Below are 23212 nucleotides of genomic sequence, written 5' to 3'. Positions count from 1 at the left end.
AATGTCGATGAACTGCAGCCTTAACTTACCTGACCTTGTTAGCATTTTTAAATTTTGGTAAAAAGTAATCTTTAATCTCCAAATGCTAAGCAGTTTAATAGAAAATGCATATGACTTGACCAGCTTTTAAAAAATGTTCCCAGGTAGTATAAGCCTTTATTTAATTGGCTCTGAAATTTGAAAACTTAACTGAAATCAGCTTTGAGCTGCTAGATTAGAGATTCAAGTTCGCACAAAAGAGTGTACACATGCTTAGGATAAATGGGGCATTGGTTGTGTTTCTGGCATACTGGCAAAAATGTGCCAAAAGTAATGGTACTTGCCTTACCATTTAGCAAGTACACAGCTTGGATTGTTACTAAGGCTTAGTAATTTAAGCCTTATACCTTCTCTTAGTACAAGGAATTATTTGAAATTCTTGTCTGATTATGTGAATGAGAGTAGAAGTCACTACCAATGGGGTCAGCTGGTGAGAAAGCTAGATTGAATAGTATTTCCTTTTCTCTTTAAGTTCTCTCTCTCTCTCTCTCCCTCTCCCACTCTCTCTCTCTCTTAGTAGACTCTACAGCATGGGTGTCAAAACTTGATCGTGTCACGGACCGGATCGTGTCATATTGTGATGTTTTTTGCCTTTGCGGAGCCGGGGTGGGTATGGCCTGCATGTGACATATCCGGCCCGTGGGCTGCCAGTTTGACAGGCCTGCGTCTACAGGATGGAGGAAAGAAAATAAACAGCAAGTGCCAGAAACAATTTTATCACACATTTATATTTGCAGACAACTTCAGCACAAAAATTGTGGACACTGCAGCTATGCATAGAAAAATCTACCTTTCAGAAAATAAATGTTCCCTCCAAAATGAGCATGAAATTGTGATCATTTATCCAAATTCACAGATAAAAATGCAAACCCATGAAGGAAATATAACACATTAGCAAAACAACAGCTGCCCAATTGACATACTAGTGTTTCTGCCTATCTCACATTATAATTTCCAGAAATATTCAATAAACTCAGTTGCATAGTTTGAAGCTCAGTTCAGATATCTTACAAGTCATGGGTTGCTGTGTATTTTGAATTCTAAAGGCTACAAGAACAAATCATACCACTCATGTGCTCTCCTTATGCATTTGTTCATCACTGCAATGCTAGATTCAGCTCTGAAAATGTTTGAAATAAAGAATTCAGTGACATATAATAACATCCTCTTTGTATTGCAAGCTTCAAGAGACTTAAAATGGTTCAGTAACCATACAAGATGCAGACCAAAAACCGAGTCACTGGAACTCATAGAATGAAAATGATTAAAATATCATTTTGATGCCTTTATGTGAATCTGTACTACAGTTGCAAATGGAATAAGTGCACAGTTCTGAATTGGTCCTTATCAACCTATGATCAGGGACTTAAAAGTACCTTCATTATTTTAAAGATATCCTTGAGTTTACTCCACTCAAGTTCTATTATGTAGTTCTTTGGCGATGGATTGTTATTGTCCTTATCTGGAAAGTGTTTTCAATTTCCCAATGTAGCTACAGCCTGCCAATTTCCTGATGGCCTCTAATCTGTAGATGAACCAGGTCAGATCCTGATAGCAGCTGCTATTACTGAATAAGGTAAATACTACCTCAAACTGAGTTTGTCTCTTGATTACTACCTGGACACAATGATGTAGTTTTCCACCACTTTTTTCTGGATGTTTTTTTGACTTCCCAATTCCCAGCCCATAAGATTTGCTCTTAGTCTCTCATCCAATAAAACGTAGTTCTACTTAGATTGTTTTTACATCAAAAAACTACAACACATAATCAGAGAGGCGCAAATTATAAAAGATGTGGGAAAGGCAGGAAGTTTTCTTCCCTTAAATAATATAGTAAGGACAATGGCTTGAGCAAAGGTGGGCTTCTTTGGCATCCCCATGCGACAGCCCTATTTCATGAGGTCCCCTAGTTGCCACTATGTTTCCAATATGCTTCCACATGTTATTCAACGTGTTTTTCGGTTGTGGTGCCAGCCTTTTGGAATGAGGTTTCCTTCTGTGGTCCAAATGGCTCCAGCTCTCATGATCTTCTGGAAGGTCTTGAAAAATAACTGGATCTCCCAACAGATTTTTAAAGAAATTATAAAAAGGTGCTATGGGGTGCATCCTTATAGCACAGTTTTGCTTTTCAATCTACATTGCTCAGATGACTAGCATTCTAATTGGCTATGTAAGCTAAATGTACTACCATATGGGGAGGCAATACAGTATGCTTCAAGCTCCCTACGGGTTATCCAACCAAACATTGTTCAAAATCCTACTTTAGCTGAATCACCTTTGTTTGAATCACCAGATCCCTCTCTTAGAGGGTTTATTGTCTGACTTATAGGTTCTTGTGAGGAAAGCATACATTATTTCACAGATTGAAGCAATCTGTAATTAAAAATGTGTAAGTTTCAGTAATCAAAATTCATAGATCCCCCCCCCAATGTTAAATCAACAACATAAGAATTTTAGACCTTGAAGTCTTGTATATAATGTACCGCCATCATTGTCTCTTCATTCCCAGTGATTTACACTGTGGCTTCCCATTACTCTGATAATATTTCCTAACTATAGCGCAGGTGGCCAGATTCAGCGCAGCAACACTGGGGATTTGTCACAAAAATGTGTCTTCTCCACCATAGTGATATTATATAACAATTGTGGCAAACCCTTTGCACTACTTAGTCCTTTCCCTTTTAGCGTTAAACCTACAATGGGCCACACAGTTTATGGACTGCAACTATCATATAGTCACATCATGCATAATTGACAGACTAGATTTTCTTGTATATTTTAGTTGTTATTTATTATTTTATACTAGAATTTTTAATTGTATATATGGTTTTATTTATTCTGGGCTCTGGTCTAAGACTGTAAATTGATTGATTGGGTATAAGTAGTTGATGTATCTCCTCTCATGCTATGAGAAGTTGAATATTATCAGTAATTGTAAGGAAAGAAGTATTAATTTGCCCACCTACTGCAAACAAATATTGCTTCTTAATTTGTTCAGCATCTTATGGAAAACTGAACAAACAGGTTTTCCCATGCAAGTGATAAAATAGTTGAACCAGATTAATTTTATTTGATACATTGTGATTTTGTATTTAAAGGAATTCCATTTTCATAATTTAGGGCAAACACATTATTTCCACTCTAGAAGGAATCATTTCAATACTCTGCAATGGCCAAATTTATGGGAGAAGCCTAACCTGATTCTGTTGTTAGGTAATGAGATGGAGTTTTGATAAGGTAGGATGTGCCTTGATTTGTCACCATAATCACTATCTTTGGGTTATTAAATTTCCCTAGCAATCATCATGTGATTCATTAAGGTTCATTTTAATGAAAAGATGTCTGGTCTCACAGAGGTCTTAAAGTAGCCCCAAAAGTCAAACCAAGCAAAGCTGTACCACCACAATTCAACAACCTTTATTCTAAATGTCAAAGTTGTAGTTTTTTATTAATATTGTACATTGCCTAAAGCTGACTTGCCAATGAAAGTGGATCATATATTCTCATCAACATCATCACCATTTTTGTTGCTTTTGGTACTACAAATGACTGCTAGAACCCATTGCAATCAGTGGTTACAATTGTCCACATCTGTGCTATATTAAAATTATCAATATCACAAAATAAACCGAAACCAGTGGTATTATAATAAGCAGAACCATTTTAGTATAATCCAGTTTAAAATGTCTTTCCGTAATTTCTCTGGCTTTTAGAATAAAGGGGAAGGAGCAAATGAAAACTATAGAAAAACAACTCTCTCTCAAATTCTCAGAAAAGAGTAAAAATCTTGTATACATAGACCAACCTATTTTATCTATGGCTCCATGGAAGTTAATTCTTCCATCTTGGCAAAGAATGTGATAGGTAGTTTAACACCCCCCCCCTTGCTTGTTGTCATCCATTAAGTGTGCTAGCTCATAGAAGATTACCCATCTTTCCTTAACCCCCACCCCCCAAATCCTCCATCAACCGATCAATAAAATTAATCAAAGAACTACTGTATTTTTTGGAATATAAGACACACCCTTTCCCTCAAAAAGAGGCTGAAAATCTGGGTGTGTTTTATAAACTGAATACAGCATTTTTTGCCTCCTGAAGCCCCACCCCTTCACCAAAATGGCTGTGTAGAGCCCGTAGAAGTCTTTCAGAGAGCTCCTGGGGGCTGGGGAAGGCAGAAATGAGTGAAAAATTGACTGTTTTTTGCTCAATTTTGTCCACCCAGCCCCCAGGAGTACTCTATAAGCCTCCTAAAGGCTATGCATGCATTTTTTTTTAAAAAAAAGCCTCTTAAAAACCTTGGTCTTCTATAAGTTTTTGAGTGTATGAAAAGTCCAAGGAACTGAATTTCATATGCCAAAGCTTGGTCCTTGGAATCAAGGATCCTGATTAGCTGCAGGGAAATTTCTTACATTGCTTTCTTTATTCTATAAGCAATGTCTTCCACCATCTCAAAATCAGTGTCACAGAAGAGGGCAAGTGTCAGCCTTTTATGTGGTGAAAATTGAATACATATCTGGCTACATACAGTTATACCTAAAGCTCAGATAATCTACTTATTATCTCTCTGGTGCTGTCAACAATATTTTTATAATACAAAACCTCTCTTCCCAGAGGTCACTAAAAGACATTGTCAGTAAAGTTTGGGTCAGCTTATAATGAGCATGCTTCCGTTGCCAATACCTCCTCTGCCCTCTTTTCTCCTATGCTTATTTTTGTGAAAAAGAATTGCAGAGAGTCCTTGTATTTAAACATCTAGATCAGGGGTGTCAAAGTCAATTTCACTGACTGCTGCATCAGGGTTGTGTTTGACCTCTGGCGGCTGGGGTGGGCATGGCCAGCTCGACGTCACTCATGTTGGGGGTGCCTATGGTGGCTTAAGTGCTCTGCCAGGAAAAATGGGCTCCCAAGCCCTGTTTTCAGCTGCGACGTTCTCCTGCAACCTTGTGCCAGCAATAATGAAGCCCTCTCTCCTATCCCTTTCTTCCCATCTTTCTCTCTACATTCCACTCCTCCTTATCCTCATCTTCCCCCCTTCCCCTCTCCTCTCCCTCTCTTCCCATCTCCCTTCCGTTTCCCACTCTTCCTCTCATTGGTGTATTTCCGCTTCTGAGCAAACTCCAATCTATGTTGATAGTATTTATACTTCCATAACAATTTATATACTGACTAACAATTAAATAACTGACTAAGGAAGTACCAAGTTTGCACTTGACCTTTGCCAAGTATTTCTAGAACATTTTATTAAATTTGCAAATTGGTATTAAATCTAATGAAAGAGGTGGGACTTTCCCACCTCTTTTATGCACTAGAAAATCCACAGAGATCTCCTTGCTGTAAAGGAGGAAACAGAAAATATTTGCAGGAATAATTTGTATTTCTCCTTTGTGAATGCTAATACTCAGGAAGTTAACTCCCACAAACGTTTGGAGGAGTAGCTCTCTAAACAGGAATGTAAGGAAAGTTCAATTGTTAATTCCATGTCTTTAAAGTTTAGAGAATTCTTGCTGCAGATAGAGACTGTCAGCAGCAAATTTTGATTTATGGTTTTAAAATCCTTCACGTTTGACTTAAAGGCTTGTTTAATTAGCACAGCTGATTATCTACCACAATTTCAGTATTTTTTTAAATAAAAATATTTTAGCCTTGGGCCATTTAAACTTCAAAGCACCTAATTCATATGAAATTTTTTTTGTATTTACTCAATAAAATTTGAGCAAGGAGTAGTAAACTATCCAACCAAATCAAGAGGATGGAGAAAAGATATTAACAATAAGTCCAACAGAAAAAGTAAAACATACCTTACCTACAGGCTAGTAATAACAGATACATTTAATAATAACAGATACATTCAAAACTGTTCATCATTCAAGGGCCACCCAAAATTGCTTATAAAAGGATTATCAGCAAAACAAACTTAGAAATTAACAATAACATTTTTATTAACAGAACCTAAGTGTTAAATGTTCTAGAAAATACTTTTCTATATAGGAGGGTTGTCATCATCATGTTAACAGTTATATTAACTTAAAAGTTTGCTGGGGCACTTTTTTAAAAATTTGTTTAATGCAACCTTCAAATTCCTGATTTATTTAAGTAATAAGAAAATGTATAAAGCCAGAATTGAGAAGACCATAACAGACAGCTTTTTGCAAAGAAACTGAAGAAACAGTAGCCCACTTGTTAATCCTCTGCAAGAAGATCTCACAGACTGTCTACAAAAAACTGCATAAATGGTTCATTGGAAAATCTGCAAGAAATATTGTTTGCCTCTAAGCAAAAACTGGTAGACCATAAAATAAAAAAATAAATAGAAAATAAAGAAGCTAAAATGCTCTGGGACTTTAGAATTCAAACAGGCAGACACCTGCCACATTAACACCTCAGACTTAACAACTGTTGATAAAAAAAGACAAAAAAGTCTGGTTAGTACCTAGAGACAGCAGAATAGAAGAGAAAGAACCGGAGAAGGTAACAGAATACAAAGTCCTGCAAAGAGAAATTGAACAACTGTGGCAAACGAAAGCAAAGATAGTGACAACAGTAATGGGCACCCGGGTGTAATTCTGAAACAACTGGAGCACCGCTTGAATGCCACTGGCATTGACAAAATCACCACCAGTCAATTGTAAAATTCAGCTTTATTTGGAACAACTTACACCCAGCAACCATACCTTTAACACCATCAAACATCAACATTTGTCTATCCCAGGTTCTGGGAAGGATTGGATAGGTGGATAAAAATGCCTAGTCCCGCTTTAACATCTGGTTGACAGTGCACACAACAATAATAAAAGAGACAGACCTTCCTAGATCCTTACCTCACATCCCTCCCTCCCTACCCAACCTGCATGTTAATATCTCAGAATATTTTTTTCAGAGTATTTAGTTTATAACTTCAGGTGCAAAACAGTTGGTTCAGAATCATGTGATGTTTGTTATATGCTCCAATTTTCTATCTTTGGGCTAATAATTGGCAGTGATACTGTGACAATCCCAAGTTTGATTCCAAAACAAATTTTAGACATTGTAAGACAATTTCATAGGATAGGAAGATTCATCTCTTCAACTCTGTCAACAGTCCTCATCATGAGATAATCCAGATTGCCATTATTCATGATTGGTATTAACGCTTTACAGCTCTGCACCATAATCAATGTGCTGTATTTTAAAATACAAATAAAATCTATGTATGTTTTTTTTTTTAGAAAACCTCAGCAATATGAATTTTTCTAGCATAACTGCTCCCTTCCCTAAAAAGAATTGCTTCCAGCGGTTCAAAGGTATATGACTAAGACAGCAATAAAATACTTTAACATTAATTTTCTGTCTCGGTGGAAGGGTGAAATTGCATATGAACAGGAAATAGTAAACTCAGAATTATCAGAGAACTATGTCATCATACAATTCAACTCTCTTATACACCCTTGCATACTAAAATGTACTCTGTGAGTTGCGGGCACACTCCTTCTGTACTCAGGTTAGAAAGAAATGATAAAGGCATGAAAGTATGTTCTTGTTTACTTCACATTTGTTTCAGGGAAGATTACATTTGTTCTTCATTGCCCTTTGTGAGAGAAGTTTTTTTATCAACCTACTACTTCCACCATCCTCAATAGGGGACCTTGGAGGGCGGTTAGTACAAAAGTTCCCAGTACATTTTGTTTCATTCTTTCAGAATCATTACTCTCCTGCACTGATCTTTTCTTTTTCCTTTGGAATGATGAAAATCATAGCACAACACATTCTAATGAGTGTAGGATTGAGTTGTACAGTAGCAGTCTTACTCCAAAGAAACTACTCTGAATTTTTGTACTATAGTATGGTCATGCTGGGTCGGAACAATGGGAATTATAATCCATTACTAGATGAACATACTATCTAACATAAACTCATGACCTGGTTTTAAAGAAGCTTCTTCCTCTCAATCTCAATAACACTTCAAATTATATTTCAGAAGAAATAACAATCAGGGGTCTCCAACCCCTGGGCCATGGACCGGAACCAGTGCGTGGCCTGTTAGGAACCGGGCCATATAGTCGGAAGTGAGTGGCAGGTGAGCTAGCAAAATTGAAACCATCTTCCCCAAAATTGTCTTCCATGAAACCGGTGCTCCTGGTGCCAAAAAAGTTGGAGACTGCTGCTGAACAGCATTGTTGTAAGGATAATTTAACATATGTTCATAAATGACAATTATAGGTAGTCTTTGACTTACGACCACAATTGAGCTAAAAATTTGTATTGCTAATTGAGACAGTTAAGTGACTTTTGTGCCATTTAACAAACTTTGTGGCCACAATTGTTAAGTAAATCACTGGAACTCTTAAATTAGTAACACAGTTGTTAAGAGAATATGGCTTCCCCATTGACTTTGCTTGTTAAGAAGGTTGCAAAGGGATCACATATGACCAAGTGACTGACAAGAGGGTTTTTATCATGTGACCATGAGGATGCCACAAAGGTCATAAGTGTGAAAAACAGTCCTTTTCACTGCTGTTGAAACTTTGAATGGTCACTAAATAAACTGTCGTAAAAAGAGCACTACCTGTAGTGACGCTAATATTGGTAGTAATATACATATTATTGCCCACTGCTTTTAACAATGAAAGAATTACTTTTATGTACTAAACCAAGATTTGGATTAAATATGTTAGTTTAATTGTTTGCTGGCTTCTGAAGAGCCAGCTAGAGGTACTCATTATATGGTCCTATTTCCGTTTAGGATTTCAGCCAAATGGTGGAATCAATAAGACTTTAGATGAAGGACCACAGAAGAACTGCGTGAGCCTGATTAGTACTTCTGACTTTCTCAGCACCTTTTAATATCTATAACAGGACACTGGTACCCTCCCAGTTTGCCTGATTTTGGCAATGGAGTTCTAGTTCTGTTGAGTGAGTCTAGAAGAAGGGCTGGGGGATACTGTTGATCTGAAGTGGCCCATCTTACAGAGTTCTATTTATGACTGTTAATGTTTTGTATTTATGTGAATTCACTGAAAGTTATATGATACTTAGCAGTGAAGTACATCATAAATGCTGTCATAATTTAACTCTACTGCTGCATGTCACTAAATGCCAAGGCACAGGCTACACAAAGGTGAACAAGCTGAAAGTTGTCAGGCACAAACAACCAGACTTACACTTGAAGAGTTCAATTAGTTGTTTTATTGCTCAAGACTATACACAGGAACTTCTCAGACTAATAGTTTGCAGCTGAGTGAGACTAAATGAGTTTCAATAGCATTGGGGGGGGGGTGGACATTGCCCCCTTGTGCCCACATAGGGATTCTAGACTAAATCACCATTTGACTCCTCCCCCTGGCTGTATCAGTCTCTCTTCTACAAAAATATATTCCTACAATATGTCCACACAGCAGCACCATGACCTCAACCCCTGCTGTCCCCCATCTATTTCAATTTTGTAAAATAGTAGATTTGCAGATTGGAATTAACCTGTTCTAGGAAGGATTGTTCCCTCTCTGCAGAAAATATAAATGCGCCATCTGCAAACACTTCTCCACTAAATTTCCAGTGGTAGCAAGAAGCACGTGTTTAAGTATCCCAGTTCAGCATTACTGAACATATGTAATCTGAAAACAGTTTTCCAAACCTGGGCTACACCACAACTAACCTACTGCAGTGTGTTCTACGTGAAGGCTTCATATTCAGAAGCTTTGATAGAATACAGAACTAAGCTGATAAATGGTGCACGGCATCATAATACAGGTAGTCCTTGACTTATAACAGTTTGTTTACTGATCATTTGAAGTTACAGTGGCATTGACAAAAGTGATTTATGACTGTTATTCACACATATCATCTTTGTGGCTACGTGATAAAAATTCAGGTGCTCAGCAACTGGATCATGACAGTTGCAATATTCCAGGTTCATGTGATCAACTTTGCAACCTTCTGACAAGCAAAGTCAATGGGCAAGCCAGATTCCCTTAACCACCCTGTTACTAATTTAACTACTGCAGTGATTCACTTAACAATTGTGGCAAGAAAGGTCATAAAATGGAGCAAAACTCACTTAACACATGCCTCACTTAGCAACAAATTGTGGTTGAAAGTCAAGGACTACCTGTACCTGAATCCTCTTTTTCTGTCAAAAGTCCCACATCCAAATACCATTTCCAGTATTTAAAATACAAAATAAAATGCAGGGTAAAGAATTTCTGGAATCTGCAGTCCAGATACATATGGTTAGGTAATCTGCTATAGAGCAAGCCAATGGAAACAAGGGTGAAATTCAGCAGGTTCTGACAGGTCCTGGAGAACTGGTAGCGGAAATTTTGAGTAGTTCAGAGAACCGGCAAATACCACCTCCGGCTGGCCCCAGAGTGGGGTGAGAATGGAAATTTTGCAGAATCCTTCCCCTGCCACGCCCACCAAGCCACACCCACAGCACTGGTAGTAAAAAAAAATTGAATTTCACCACTGAATGGAAATCTCTATGAAAATAAAAAAGAGCAGTGTAGAAGACAATGGAGTTAAGTATTGCAACATTTACCTTTTTTTTTTACAATCTCTTATTGAATAACTCACAGCAGTCTTCTACAGAACACTGGTGTTTCTAGGCTTCAAAACCACCATTTTTGATTGACGATTCCCATTAAGGAAAACTGCTTCTCACTCTACTCAATTTTTTTCTTAATATGCCAAGAACATTGAACTCACAGCTTAGGCAAGGACTCCAAACCCTACAGGATACAAGTTTGACACAAAAGTTACAGACCTAGAAGTGATTTCAACATTTGGTAATTATGTAGAAGTACTTCTGAGCAAAGCAATGTTTTTTCTATTTATGCCTCTAGCATTCGCTTGCTCTGATACTGCCTTTTTGCACTGAAAAGCTCAGAAACGTAAATATGTTGCAATTGTTAATAGCTCTTTAAACTTTGATCTCTGTCTTACCTCTGTGAATTCTCCCCTCCCCCCTTCTCCTATTTCCATGGTATTTCTATGTCTTATCACCATCTGTTTCTCTGCACTTTATTTATCTCATATTCTGGATATAATTAAGGAACTATGTACACAGTCCACATATTTCCATCTACCTGAATCTTTCTGAAAAACCTAAAAGCCCAAATGTCCTTTGTTCTTTAAAAAAATATATGATGGAAAATAGCAGCTGCCTCTTCCAAAGGACTCCAATTCATCCCTTAAAAAAACAGTCCCACATGGCTGAGCAGAAGACCAACTTCCAACTGCCTATTAGAAACCAGAGAAGTCAAAACCAGGGTTAGCTTGGACCATCATCACCTCATTCTAAATAAGACAGATTCACACATTTAGATCAAAAGTGGAATCATGAAATATCAGTACTGTCTAGATAACTGTCTCCATTGCCTTTGAGAACCACAATTCAGAGACCTACACAATTATCATTCCTTGTACTAGCCCCACTGGGATTATATGACTAGCCCTCCCACCCAAAAAGGAATAGGGCTTTTGATAAGCATTTGATGATACAGTCTCCTGTTTTTTTGAAGTGATGCTATGCAGAATTCCGTGGAAGCACATCAGCAATTAGTTCATAATGCTTTCCCAAAAGAAAAAAATATATTTCATTCATTTAGATATGTAGTTTCAAGCAAGACCACAACAAAAATATTACATTCATCCAGATCCAAACAATTTTTGTCCCAAGGAGGAGGTGGTTTATTTTTACACATGCTCTCTATATTTAGATAGGTTGGATTAATAAAGCAAAGGAGCAATCTGCACTAAGATACTGAACTGCCAAGACAGCTGGTGTCATGCAGAAATTAAAGTGTTGTTAGGACAGGACTGTCAAACTTGCGGTGTCACGGTGACATCACGTGATGTATCACGACTTTTTCCCCTTTGCTAAACCATGTGTGGGCGTGGCCAGCAGGAGACGCATCTGGCCTGTGCGCCCCGAGTTTGACAGCCCTGTGTTAGGAGATTCAGGTTCAGGATCACTTTCAGTCATCAAAGCTTACTGGGTGACCTTGAATTACTTCTCTAAAATATTCCGGCCCAAATTACCTTACAGATTATCCTGTTGGGAAAAATAATTGGGAAGGTAGTACTATGTACATAAGATACTGAAAGAAAAATGGAAGATAAATCTACCAAGTAAATAAAAACCAAATACCTTTGAACTGTAGTTGTACCATAAAATCTAATGTAATATATAACATAGTTATGGCTTTCCAACAGAGTCATGAGTAACGGGTTAGGAATTTTGTTCTAATTTTCTGAAAATGGAAAAATGTGAAATGGTGATGGATGATTTCTAGACTTGACAATTGAAAAAAAAACTGAATGAGGAGCTGAAAGTATTATTATAATGCTAAGGAGATACAAAGCTAATGAGCTTGTCGTCGTCATCATCATCATCATCACCACCATCGTTTTAACTATTGTCTATCCACTGCAGGATGAAGGCCTCTTCTGCATGTTTCCAACCAATATGGTCCTAGCTTTCTTTTGTCAATTGGGCCCACAGGTGGCTTCTTTAACCACCTCCTCTTTCTTTAATTGTATTCTTTCCTCTTTTTTCTTTCTTTTCCTTATATACTTCTGTATTTGTCTTTTAGCTATGTAAAAAACCTTTTAATAAACATTAATTAAAACAGATTGTTCTCATTTTCTGTAGTCTAAATTAAAACGAAATTAAAAATAAAATTGCATTTGTCCTTGCTACAGTACTACTTAAGAAAAATCACAAGAGACCCAATACAGAGATCTTCTCTTGCTCAACAGGTTGACCAGCAGCTGGAAAGAATGGAGCACAACTCAAAGAACCTTTTCCAAAATCCTCAGGGCAGCTCTGCAGTAATTCACAGCAGGCAAGCAGCAGCAATGCCTCTCCATTCAGGCCTATGTGGAAAGTGTTCCCCTGAAGGCAGAATGTCTCTTTTTGAAGAAATAAATGTTGTAATAGAATGGGTAAGTAGAGGTTTTGACTTAAAAACTGTTCTTTGAATTTTGGTCAAGAAGTTATGAAATCTGCCTTAACAGTAGGATTATCTGCAAGATGATTCCCCCCCACCTCCCCTCTCTCTCATATACATATACATGTATCTGTATTTATCCACACACACACACACACACACACACACACACACACACACACACACACAGAGCCATGAAGCTCCCTGTTAGAACACAAGCATTTCTCAAAAATGTTGGTTCTGACGAATGCCAAAAACATGGGAACAGATGAAAATTCCACATGAACAAATTGCTAGTATTAAAATGTTTTTGATATTGTAACATACTACATATAAGAGTTAAAGTTAAACCCAAATGGATTAAAACATATTTTTTACCTTTCCTAAAAACTGCTGACACAAGCATTTTATATAAAAATTAAAAATCATGCAACAGCAGTTTGACTCTGCAAATGATTGAATGCTTGCTCTTTTAAAAAAAACCCTTTACATAGCATCAATAGTGACTCAAGCAGTTAGAATTATTTTCATATGACTCAGGTTATTGCAGTATAAACAAACCTTGTTTCCCTAGAACCTTATCTGGGGGATTGAAGTTTCTTTTCTCTTTTAGAGCTCTTGAAAATACAACCACTATCTGTTGCGTACTCTTACCACAATTGCAACAAGTCATGTGGATTCTCAGCTAGGCAGATATAAAGCAGCTGAATCACCAAGCAATTTGTTCTTATATGCCAGAAAAAACTTAAAAAAAGGTGAATGGTGTCCACTTGTAATATTTCAGATTGGGAATTACAGTCCAGCACTTCACAGGATATGACAATAGATAGAAAGTTCCAAAACCGAGCATAACCAATTGTTACTGGCTTGCCTAAATACAGCACAGTGACATCGAATGCATCTATCAAAAGAAGAGAAGGAGCTGCAAACTCTAAAATGTTTGAAGCTTGGGTTAAGAGTTCATCTATAATATCTGTCTCTCAGAAGAAAAGATGCCTCTCAGAACCACTGTTATTAACTGTTTCCCCAGCAAAAAGAAAAAAAAAGTATTCTCTCCTATGAGGAACAAATGAAGAGCATCCATATCAAAAAGACTTTTTAAATAGATCCATACTGACATTTCACAATGTATTAGTTCAGACAACTGTATAATGCATACTAAAGGAGAAAATGTGAGGCCATAAAATTTGACTTAACCAATGTGTCTCCAGTAAGAAATTGGTTCATATTCAGGCTCTGTAACAGTAGCACAAACCTTTGTCTAACCACACACAAACTGACAAAGTTCACTCATACACACACATTTATTTCTAGACAGAAGTAAATCCAGTATAGCAGATTTGCTTAGGAAGACCAAGGTTCACCTCCTGATTCAGCCATGAAGCTTACAGGATGCCCTTGTAAAAGTCACTGTCTCTTGACATAACTTATACAATAATGGGGATGTGAATACTATGGGATAAGCCCATACTTACCACCATGCACTCCACTCCTTGAATGCAATAAGGGCAAAGTCCAAATATACACAAATACTTTTCAGGAGTCCACACCTCCATGAAGAAAGGGACTGTTCCTGGTTCATGCATGCAGTTTTGCATACAATTGATTCAAGCAATTACAAAGATTGCAATAGCTGGCCCTAACTAGTTCACACTCACTCCCATCCTCAATCTCCATCAGACTTTTTCATCTACTCTGATGTTCTTTCCTAGCACATTACCTACCAAAACAAATACGGTATGCATACTCTAGGGTTTAGTTTAAACCTTAAAGTCCACAGATATTTTTTTGAGTCATATTGACTCCGGATTATTGTCTGAACAAGTCCCTGCGGTTTTCTCTGCAAGAATTTTAAAAGTATTTTGCCATTGCCTGCTTTTCGGGGCTGAGTGTGTGTGACTGGCCAAAGGTCACCAGCTGCCTGCCTGCTTAAGGCAGGACTAGAACTCAGATTTCCTAGGATTTAGGAACCTACCTTAACTATTACACTATTAGGTGTTAACCATTACACCTAACTGGCTGTCACATAAATATGTCAAAAATTTTATGGGGGTGGGGGTGGAAGGGGATCTCAAATAAGCCTGAACTGATTTCATGTCACAGAAAGCACTTTCACGTCACCTTTAAAATAATGCTTCTTAACAGCAGTTTGCTCATCCAAACACTAACAAAAGGCTGCATTATAAACACTCCAATGGAGAGACGTGACAGCCTGAACGTGAAAATCAGGCAAGTGTGAATCAGCAGTTAATGTAAGCAAAATACCACGAAGTTTCCCTAGCCTTCTCAAATGTAATTAAAGTTCATGCATCCGAGCGTTAATCAACAATTGCATAGCAATCTTGTGCGTGGGTAGAAAAGCCTACAAATGCCTCTGAGAACCAGGGTTGCAAAATCAGCAATTCACCCTGGCACGTGAGAACCAGACCTAAAAAAGAGCCGTCCCTTTCTCCTTTTCAAAGACAGGAGTAGGTAGAGAACGGGGGGGGGGGGGGAATGTTTTCACTTACTTTCTCCTTTTTGGTTAAAGAGACGCTGCCACCGCCGCCCTCCCCTTGTTCGCTACACTTGTTGAGCTTCTTCGGTCCGGCTCCGCCAATTCCCGGCGGGCTCCAGGTGATGGGGACGCCGCTGCCGCCCTTACCACCTTCGTTGCTTTCTATTTTGATCAGCCGGTGCTTGGGGGAAATGTACTTGACCGACGCGGAGTCGGGCGGGGTGGCAGCGCGGCGTTCGCTGTGGCTGCGGAAGAGCTGAGGCGAAGCCGTGGGGGTGGGGGCAGAGGCGACGGCGGCGCTGCTCCCGCCGCTGCTGCCTCCGCCGCCGCCGCTGCCGCCGCCTCCGCAGCAGGACGAGGACGAGAAGGGTTTGGGACCGGCCGACTCCACCAGCAGCTCCTCCGGCGCACAATACTCGGGTCGGCAGAGCGCTCTCAGCTTGCGCAGCGATGAGCCCGGCCCGCTGTAAGGGTCCTCGAAGTCGCGCTCCTTCTGAGCGCGGTAGGCGCGGAGCAGGTCGCTGGTGTCGTGGCGCGGGAAGCACGGCGACGTGTGGTGGTGGTGGTGATGGTGGTGATGGTTGTGGTTGTGGTTGTGATGCCCTCCGCCTCCCGCTCCCGCCGTGCCGTTCCGCTTGTCCCGATAGTCCGGACGGGGCGGTTGCGGAGGGCTCTTGGTCTTGTTATTGCCCAGGCTAAAGTATTTGTTCAGCCATTTGGCCATGACGGCATCGAGTCGGGCGCCCGCCTGCCTCCCTAAAGCACGCCGCCGGCACCCATGGAGACTCCAGGAACCGTGCGCCGCCGCTCAGGGCTGCACGCCTTGGCGTCCCTCCGGCTCGGGCGGCTGTTCCTGAAGCTCCCGTCCCTCCATGGGACCCGCGCCTCCTATCCAGCCGTCCGCTCCCGGCCCCGCCAAAAACTTTTCCCCCGGGGAGATGCCTTCGCACCCTCTAAAGCAAGGACTGGGAAAGCCCCCCGCTCCGACCTCGCTCCGGGCTGGGCTGGGCTCGCCTCTTCTCTCGCCTCAAAGGCGCCGCTTTCCTGCCTTCGCTGAACTTTGCCGAGTTGCCCGCAGGACCTGACGCACGCAGGCTGGGGCTGCAGCGGCTCCTCCTCCGCCGCCGCGCTACGGCTCCTCCCCGGCGCCCTTCCTTCGCGGCCCTGCCCGGACGGCCGTATCCAAGCTCCTGAAAGAGACTCCCTTCCGCGCTCGCGGCTGGCTGCCTCGCGCGTCCTCTCGCGCTGGTCTCCGCTCCTGCCTGCCCGCCCGGCTCAAGGCAGCTGGGCCTACGCTAAGCACGCACCGGTGAGGAGGGGCCTGAGCACCGAAATGCCCCCGCCCTCTTCTCAAGCGGTGAGAGTGAGAGAGGGAGGAGGAGGAGGAGGAGATCGGGTGTCTTCTCCTCCTGGCGGGCGACCGTTGCCGTTGAAAGCGAGGAATTTCCAAATAGGACGACTCTCCGGTTGCGGTTGTCCCTGGGACGATCGCCCCTAGCAAGGGTCGTGGAGGAGATGCTCCCCGCTCGAGAGCCGATCTGCGGTGCCGAAGTTGGTTTGCTTACACCTTGCGCTATGATCTTTTCTAATCTTCGGTTGTCATTGTGCGTACGCGAAGGGCGGTCCTGCAGTTGGAGAAGCACCTGTAACAGCATCAGTTTTTTTTAAACCAGAGGATGAGAAACCTGCTGGAGTGTGGATGCACAAGCCCAATCGCATACTAAAATGTTTGCTCCGTGTAGTTTTCGGTCACGGAGCACGGAGCGAACGAGGCATCTGCCTAAACCCACACTTTAAGTCTTCGTTCAATCCCGAACATTTTCCAGAAGTGAACATGTGTGGGAATACTTTACTCATGTTCAACCTTTCCTGGTTTAGGATAGTTAGTAACAGGTGCTGTTTCATTCCTTGGCATTCATTCCTCTCCTTTTCCATCACAGAGGAACTGCCGCATGACTGTTTTCTGTGCTTTGCAGACAGAAATTAGCACACCTTGAAATTAGCAAGATGAGCACAAAGCCTTCTCTGAAATACGATTTGCAGAACTGGACTGCTATCTGCCATATCTTTATTATATTTGTACTCTTTATTATTAGGTGGGACACTGTGGCTCAGTGGCTGAGACACTGAGCTTGTTGATCAGAAAGGCCGGCAGTTGGGTGGTTCGAATCCCTAGCACCATATAAAGGAATGAGCTCCCGTTACTTGTCCCAGCTTTTGCCAAACCTAGCAGTTCAAAAGCATGTAAAAATGCAAGTAGAAAAATAGGGACCACCTTTGGTGGGAAGATAACAATGTTCCGTGCACCTTTGGCGTTTAGTCATGCCAGCCACATGACCACGGAGACGTCTTTGGACAGCACTGGCTGCTTGGCTTTGAAACAGATGAGCACTGCCCCCTAGAGTTGGGAACGACTAGCACATATGTGTGAGGGGAACCTTTACCTTTTGGCTCTTTATTAAGCCAGGTGTACAAAAATACACTTTTGGGATCTTCAAATCACTTAATTAAAGGTTGGAGGAGGAATGAAGATAATCTAAAAAGACAAATAGCTAGTAATAGCATTAAAGCCCACATGGCCAAAATGTCATTTTTAGATCCACTACTGCTTAGGCCTTTCATTGATCTATCTCCAATCTGTAAAATGGGGATGCAGGTTAGTTATAGAAAAGACAGTGGTGACAGGTGGTCTTCACAGTGAAGTCTTACCTCCACTGAGCCATGGTGGCACAGTGGTTAGAATGCAGTATTGCAGGCTAATTCTGCTGACTGCCAGGGATTCGATCCTCACTGGTTTAAGCTGACTCAGCCTTCCATCCTTTTGAGGTCAGTAAAATGAGGACCAGATTGGGAGCTGATGCCGTAAACTGCTTCAAGAGAGTTGTAAAGCACTGTGAAGGGGCATATAAGTCTAAGTGTTATTGCTATTTTCTGTGCAAACAAAGGCTCCTCCAACCACTGAAATAATTGCACAGCCTGAAATGACAGGGGCCAAGGACTTCTTCCACAGCAGTGTTAAGTTACTGCATGGAAAGATAAGAGTGCACTTTTGGACAAAGTTTTTTTAAATTTTCTATACTATGTTTTTAATGCTTGTAAGCTACCTATAACAAGTAGATGATATAAATGTAATGAACGAACGAATGAATGAATGTGTACGTTGCTTGGGGGGGAGGGGAGTTTCCACATTGAATAAAACATTGAATTGGTTTTATTATTAATTAATTTATATACTTTATATACATCTCACTATCAAAGCAACTCTGGTTTTGGTTTCATGCAACATTCGAACGTGTGGTTAATAGCTTAGCTTTTTTGTTGTTTCTAGATTTATGTTGTCCCTTTCATTTTGGAGATTAAGGCATGTATAGCACACTTTTTTTCTCCACGACAACTACCTTATGAAGTAAGTTGTTCTGAGAAGGGGGGGGGGAAATGGCCCAAAGTCACTCATTGAGGTAACTTTGGTGGGTAACTTTCTACAACTCTAAAGTAATCCATTATTAAAGCAAATTAGTGATAACAAATGGAATCTAGAGATTCCACTAACTGCCTCACGCAGATGCGAGCTGTAAGTGAAAGAGATAAAGAAATGTGCTGTACCAGCATGAGATTTTAGCACTTCAGTCTTATCAAAAATTGGCAGCCATCACAATGTTCTACAAGGAAGGTAGCTGTTTTATATGTCTGTTTAGCTCATGGATTTAAAATTAGCATGGCAGAAGAGAAACCAGAAAACAACAAAACCAGCACATCTACCTGTTATTCATCAAGTGGTGTTTAGCATTTGTAAAAGCAGGAAGGAGCAAGAAATATGTAAATGTATAATTGACACCTGTCCACTTCTCTGTGATCCTCTATGTAGCTCCCCTATACTTAAACAGAGATTGTTTATGTTTAGCAGAAAAACTGGAATGCTTCTGGTGAGCATGGCTAATTCGTCCTCAAAATGACACTTTTAACACATAGCAGTTTACAGGGTTTCAATCAGTTATGTTTCCATATCTTCATATTTCTAATAGATGCTTGTTCTTCTGTTATTCAGGTTCACATGTACTGTTTCAACTATTGCTCTCAAATGCAATATGCTTAGCCAATAATATGATTTGCTTTTTAGAGTTTGTGTTTTTTGGATTGGCTGTGCCTCCTTTCCCGCTTATCATTCTTGGGATTTCTCAGGCCTGAAAATTAATCTAGTTTTGATGGACTAAATCTATTGCCACTGAGAATATATTCTTTAATTGTCTGCCAAGGCACCATTAGGTTTTATGAAACAGAAATGAAAAGCCAGAAGGAATACAGATTGAAAGTCAAAATAAAAGCAGTGTAGAGACAAAAGAGTGAACAACCATTTTAGCTTACAAAGCAGATGTAGTCAAGTGATGGCCTGGGGAAATGGAAGGTACCAGATTGTTTTATTGGGGTGATATAAAATAGTAGATTCTTGAGTCCTTCTGAAAAAGGGAACATGAATTTGAATTATATATGCAGACTCCATAATTAACCCGCACACTTCCAAAACAGAAGTTCCTCATAAACTCAATATTTATCCTGGAAAGATATATGAATTTCCTCTGAGTAGAATATACATTGGTGGTGTCAAAATGCTGAATGTGATAGTCAAGATTAGAGTATATTAATTTGTATATTTGGTGAACACTTACATCAAGAGTCATTTCCATTAAAAATTGGAGTTGAGTTCTCATTATAAAGTTAAATGTAAACAAATAAGCACTGTTGGGTTGGAACATGAAATTTAAATTCCACCATCACCAAATTTGAGTCAAGAAAATGATGCCACATTATGGTCAAAACCAGTTCAGAAATACTTCATGAGTGAAATTCATATAGGGCTAAACTGAGCCACATTTGGCTATGGTTAAGCCAAACTATGATGTTTTTGATTTTGCTTTAATTATTAGTAGGGGTCAGCCATTATGACTAACTTAGCAATTTATCTTTAAACAGACTGATTTACATGATGTGCTAGCCCAATCACTGACCTTTGCTGTCCCAACCAAATGTAACCAATAAGATGTACATACTTGAGTCACATCACAAGATAAGACTTCTAAATGTTACAATATGACATTTAACTTTGGAAGGCATTCTATTTTTGACAGCCATCCTGCTATGTTAGTAATGATTTAGAAAGATAAGGCAATTCTTCAGACATGAATGGACGTTTTAGGGGCGGCCACAAAGAAGAGGGGGTCAACCTATTTTTCAAAGCACCAGAAGGCAAGGCAACAAAGAGTAATATAGAAATAGTAATATGGATGGAAACTAAACAAGGACAGAAGAAACCTGTAATTTAGAAGAAACTTCCTAACGATGAGAACAATTAATCAGCTTGGCTTCAGAAGTAGTCGGGTGCTCCATCACTGGACGCATTTAAAAAAGAGACTGGACAGCTATTTGTCTGAAATGGTACAGGGTTTCCTACTTGAGCAGGACTAGAAGACCTCCAAGGTCCCTTCCAATGTTCTATGTTCTTGACTACTATTCTTTGACCCATAGTGACATGGAGGCTTGCTGTGTTGTCAGCCTTTCTTCTCCTTTAATTTTATAAGACATATGTTTTATGTAGAGGAAATTCACTTTCAAACCCAGCATTTCCAGGTAAGGATGTGCGACCAAGACAGCCTGAATTGCTGGTGCAAGTCAATATCAGCAAACAGAGTTAGATAAAAAGCTATACTGTCAACAGATCACCAAGATTCAGTACAGAGTCTCTTCTATTTTAGAAACATGCGGTTGAAATTACCACTTTGCAATGCAACCCTCTCTAACAGACTGGAATAGAAACTATCAATAACAATATAGACATTTAAAAAATAATGAAGCTCAGTAACATATTGAAAAAGAACATGCACACATACATTGACATACACTATATTGCCAAAAGTATTCGCTCACCTGCCTTTACTCGCATATGAACTTATATTGGCTCCCAATAGATGTTCATGTACAATTCAAGTTTCCTGGTTATTGCCTTTAAAGCTTTAGATACCATAGAACCGAGCTACTTGCAAGACTACCTGCTCCCCTCAACCTCTGCCTGCCCCATGCATTCCCATTTGGACATGCCGCATGCTCCAGATCTCTGCTGACTGATGTCTGGATGTTGTTACAAATTCGCTACCCAATACTCATATTTATACAGTACAGATAAATGAAAATCAGTCTGATAAAATCCAGACTAACTATAATTAGCACAAAGAATAATGAAAAAAGCCATTAATTTGGAGAAGTCACGTTATAACTGATATGCATCTGTAGGATAATAAAAATGAATGAAGCATGGAGTAGACTAAGGAAATATCTAGCCATATTATGGGCACTAATGCAGTGTCAGTGACTCAACAATGAATCCAAAGGGGAAAAAAATACTAACAGCAATGGGAAGACATAATCACAGGTTAAATATTGTAAGTTCATATGCGAGTAAAGGCAGGTGAGCAAATACTTTTGGCAATATAGTGTATGTGTATATATATATATATATATATATATATATATATATATATATATATATATATATATATATATATATATATATATATATATATATATATACACACACACACATACACACACACACATATTCAGAAATAAAACACTTAATTATATTCATGTTTATGAATAAAATTGAATAGATAAATGCTATAATTCATTGTCACTAAATTTGATTGAATTTGTTTATTACTTGTTCCTTGAATTTTTTGGGCCAACACATTTTTAATTCAACAGTAATATAGTTTTAATTTTCCAGTGACTGCACTAACAAATCTAGCATCTTAACTAACTATAAAGATTAAATCATTTTTATGCTGAATAGATTTGTTTGCTACATAGACAATAAGTCTGCTTCCGGATTCATTTTAAAAGATTGTTGGGTGATTTTCCAAGTGGAGTATTTGGTTCCCTGTGAACTTGGTTGTTTGCTTGCAGACATTTCAATATCCAACTAGAATATACATACTCTCCAGTACCCAACAGCGAGATATGCAGGGATTCACATCAGGCAACCAACCTACCAACCAACCAACCAATCAATCAGAAAACAATACCATAATCAAGGCACTATCAAGAAGAAAACAATACCCCCCCCCACCAGCACTGGTGGGGTAAGCTACTGATTACCTGGTATAAACAGGGAGAAAACTCTGTACTTGCTAGCACTGATGATGTTAGCTAATTGAGTCTGCAAAGAAAACAATCAAGCTCAGAGAGCACCAAGGATTGACGAGCTATACATATTCTCTTCTATTGAATTTTCCAAGTCTCTTCCCAAACATTCAATCTAAAAGAGTGATTATTTGCATACTGCTATCAACGACCACAATTTGTTTACAATTACCAATTTGTTTACATTCTTACCAACATAATCTGAAGAATTGCAATTTATATAATGCAAACTTAATAGATAATACTATCAACCTGCGGCTTATTTTTATAATCAATTCATTTTGGCTTGTTGAAATAGATTTAGGCCCAATCCTCTGCCACAAAAAATCCTAATGAGATTCATCAACACACAAAACAATTTTCTAATGTTAAGATGATCAAGACAAAATATCTGAATACTGTATCTTAATAGTGTATCATGGATTGATTCTGACTTAGGTCTTATCAGAAATGCTTGAATTTGACGTTTGAAATTTGGTTGGTATTTTCACCTGTTCAAATTTCTAACATTTATTCAGAAATTATAGAATTGTCATTGACAGTTAACTCACAAATTCTGTAA

At 39.4% G+C, this 23212-nt stretch overlaps 1 protein-coding gene across 2 annotated transcripts in view; it reads right to left on the bottom strand.

The window, feature by feature from the left end:
- SHB (SH2 domain containing adaptor protein B) overlaps positions 1-16749 on the bottom strand; it is a 143680-nt gene extending 126931 nt beyond the window's left edge. The window contains exon 1 of one of the 2 annotated variants that reach the window (XM_087716319.1): positions 15473-16749. In XM_087716319.1, the coding sequence (XP_087572445.1) occupies positions 15473-16183 (711 nt within the window). In that variant the 5' untranslated portion in view covers positions 16184-16749. The remainder of the gene's footprint in view (positions 1-15472) is intronic. The other variant, XM_014062452.2, reaches the window with a different exon arrangement.
- Between the last annotated feature and the right edge of the window lie 6463 nt (positions 16750-23212).

Source organism: Thamnophis sirtalis, unplaced genomic scaffold, assembly GCF_051295495.1.
Source record: "Thamnophis sirtalis isolate CommonGarterSnake01/CBP01778 unplaced genomic scaffold, rThaSir2_p1.2 scaffold_5, whole genome shotgun sequence".
NCBI classification, from domain to species: domain Eukaryota; kingdom Metazoa; phylum Chordata; class Lepidosauria; order Squamata; family Natricidae; genus Thamnophis; species Thamnophis sirtalis.
This window is presented reverse-complemented; position numbering and strand designations above follow the sequence as displayed.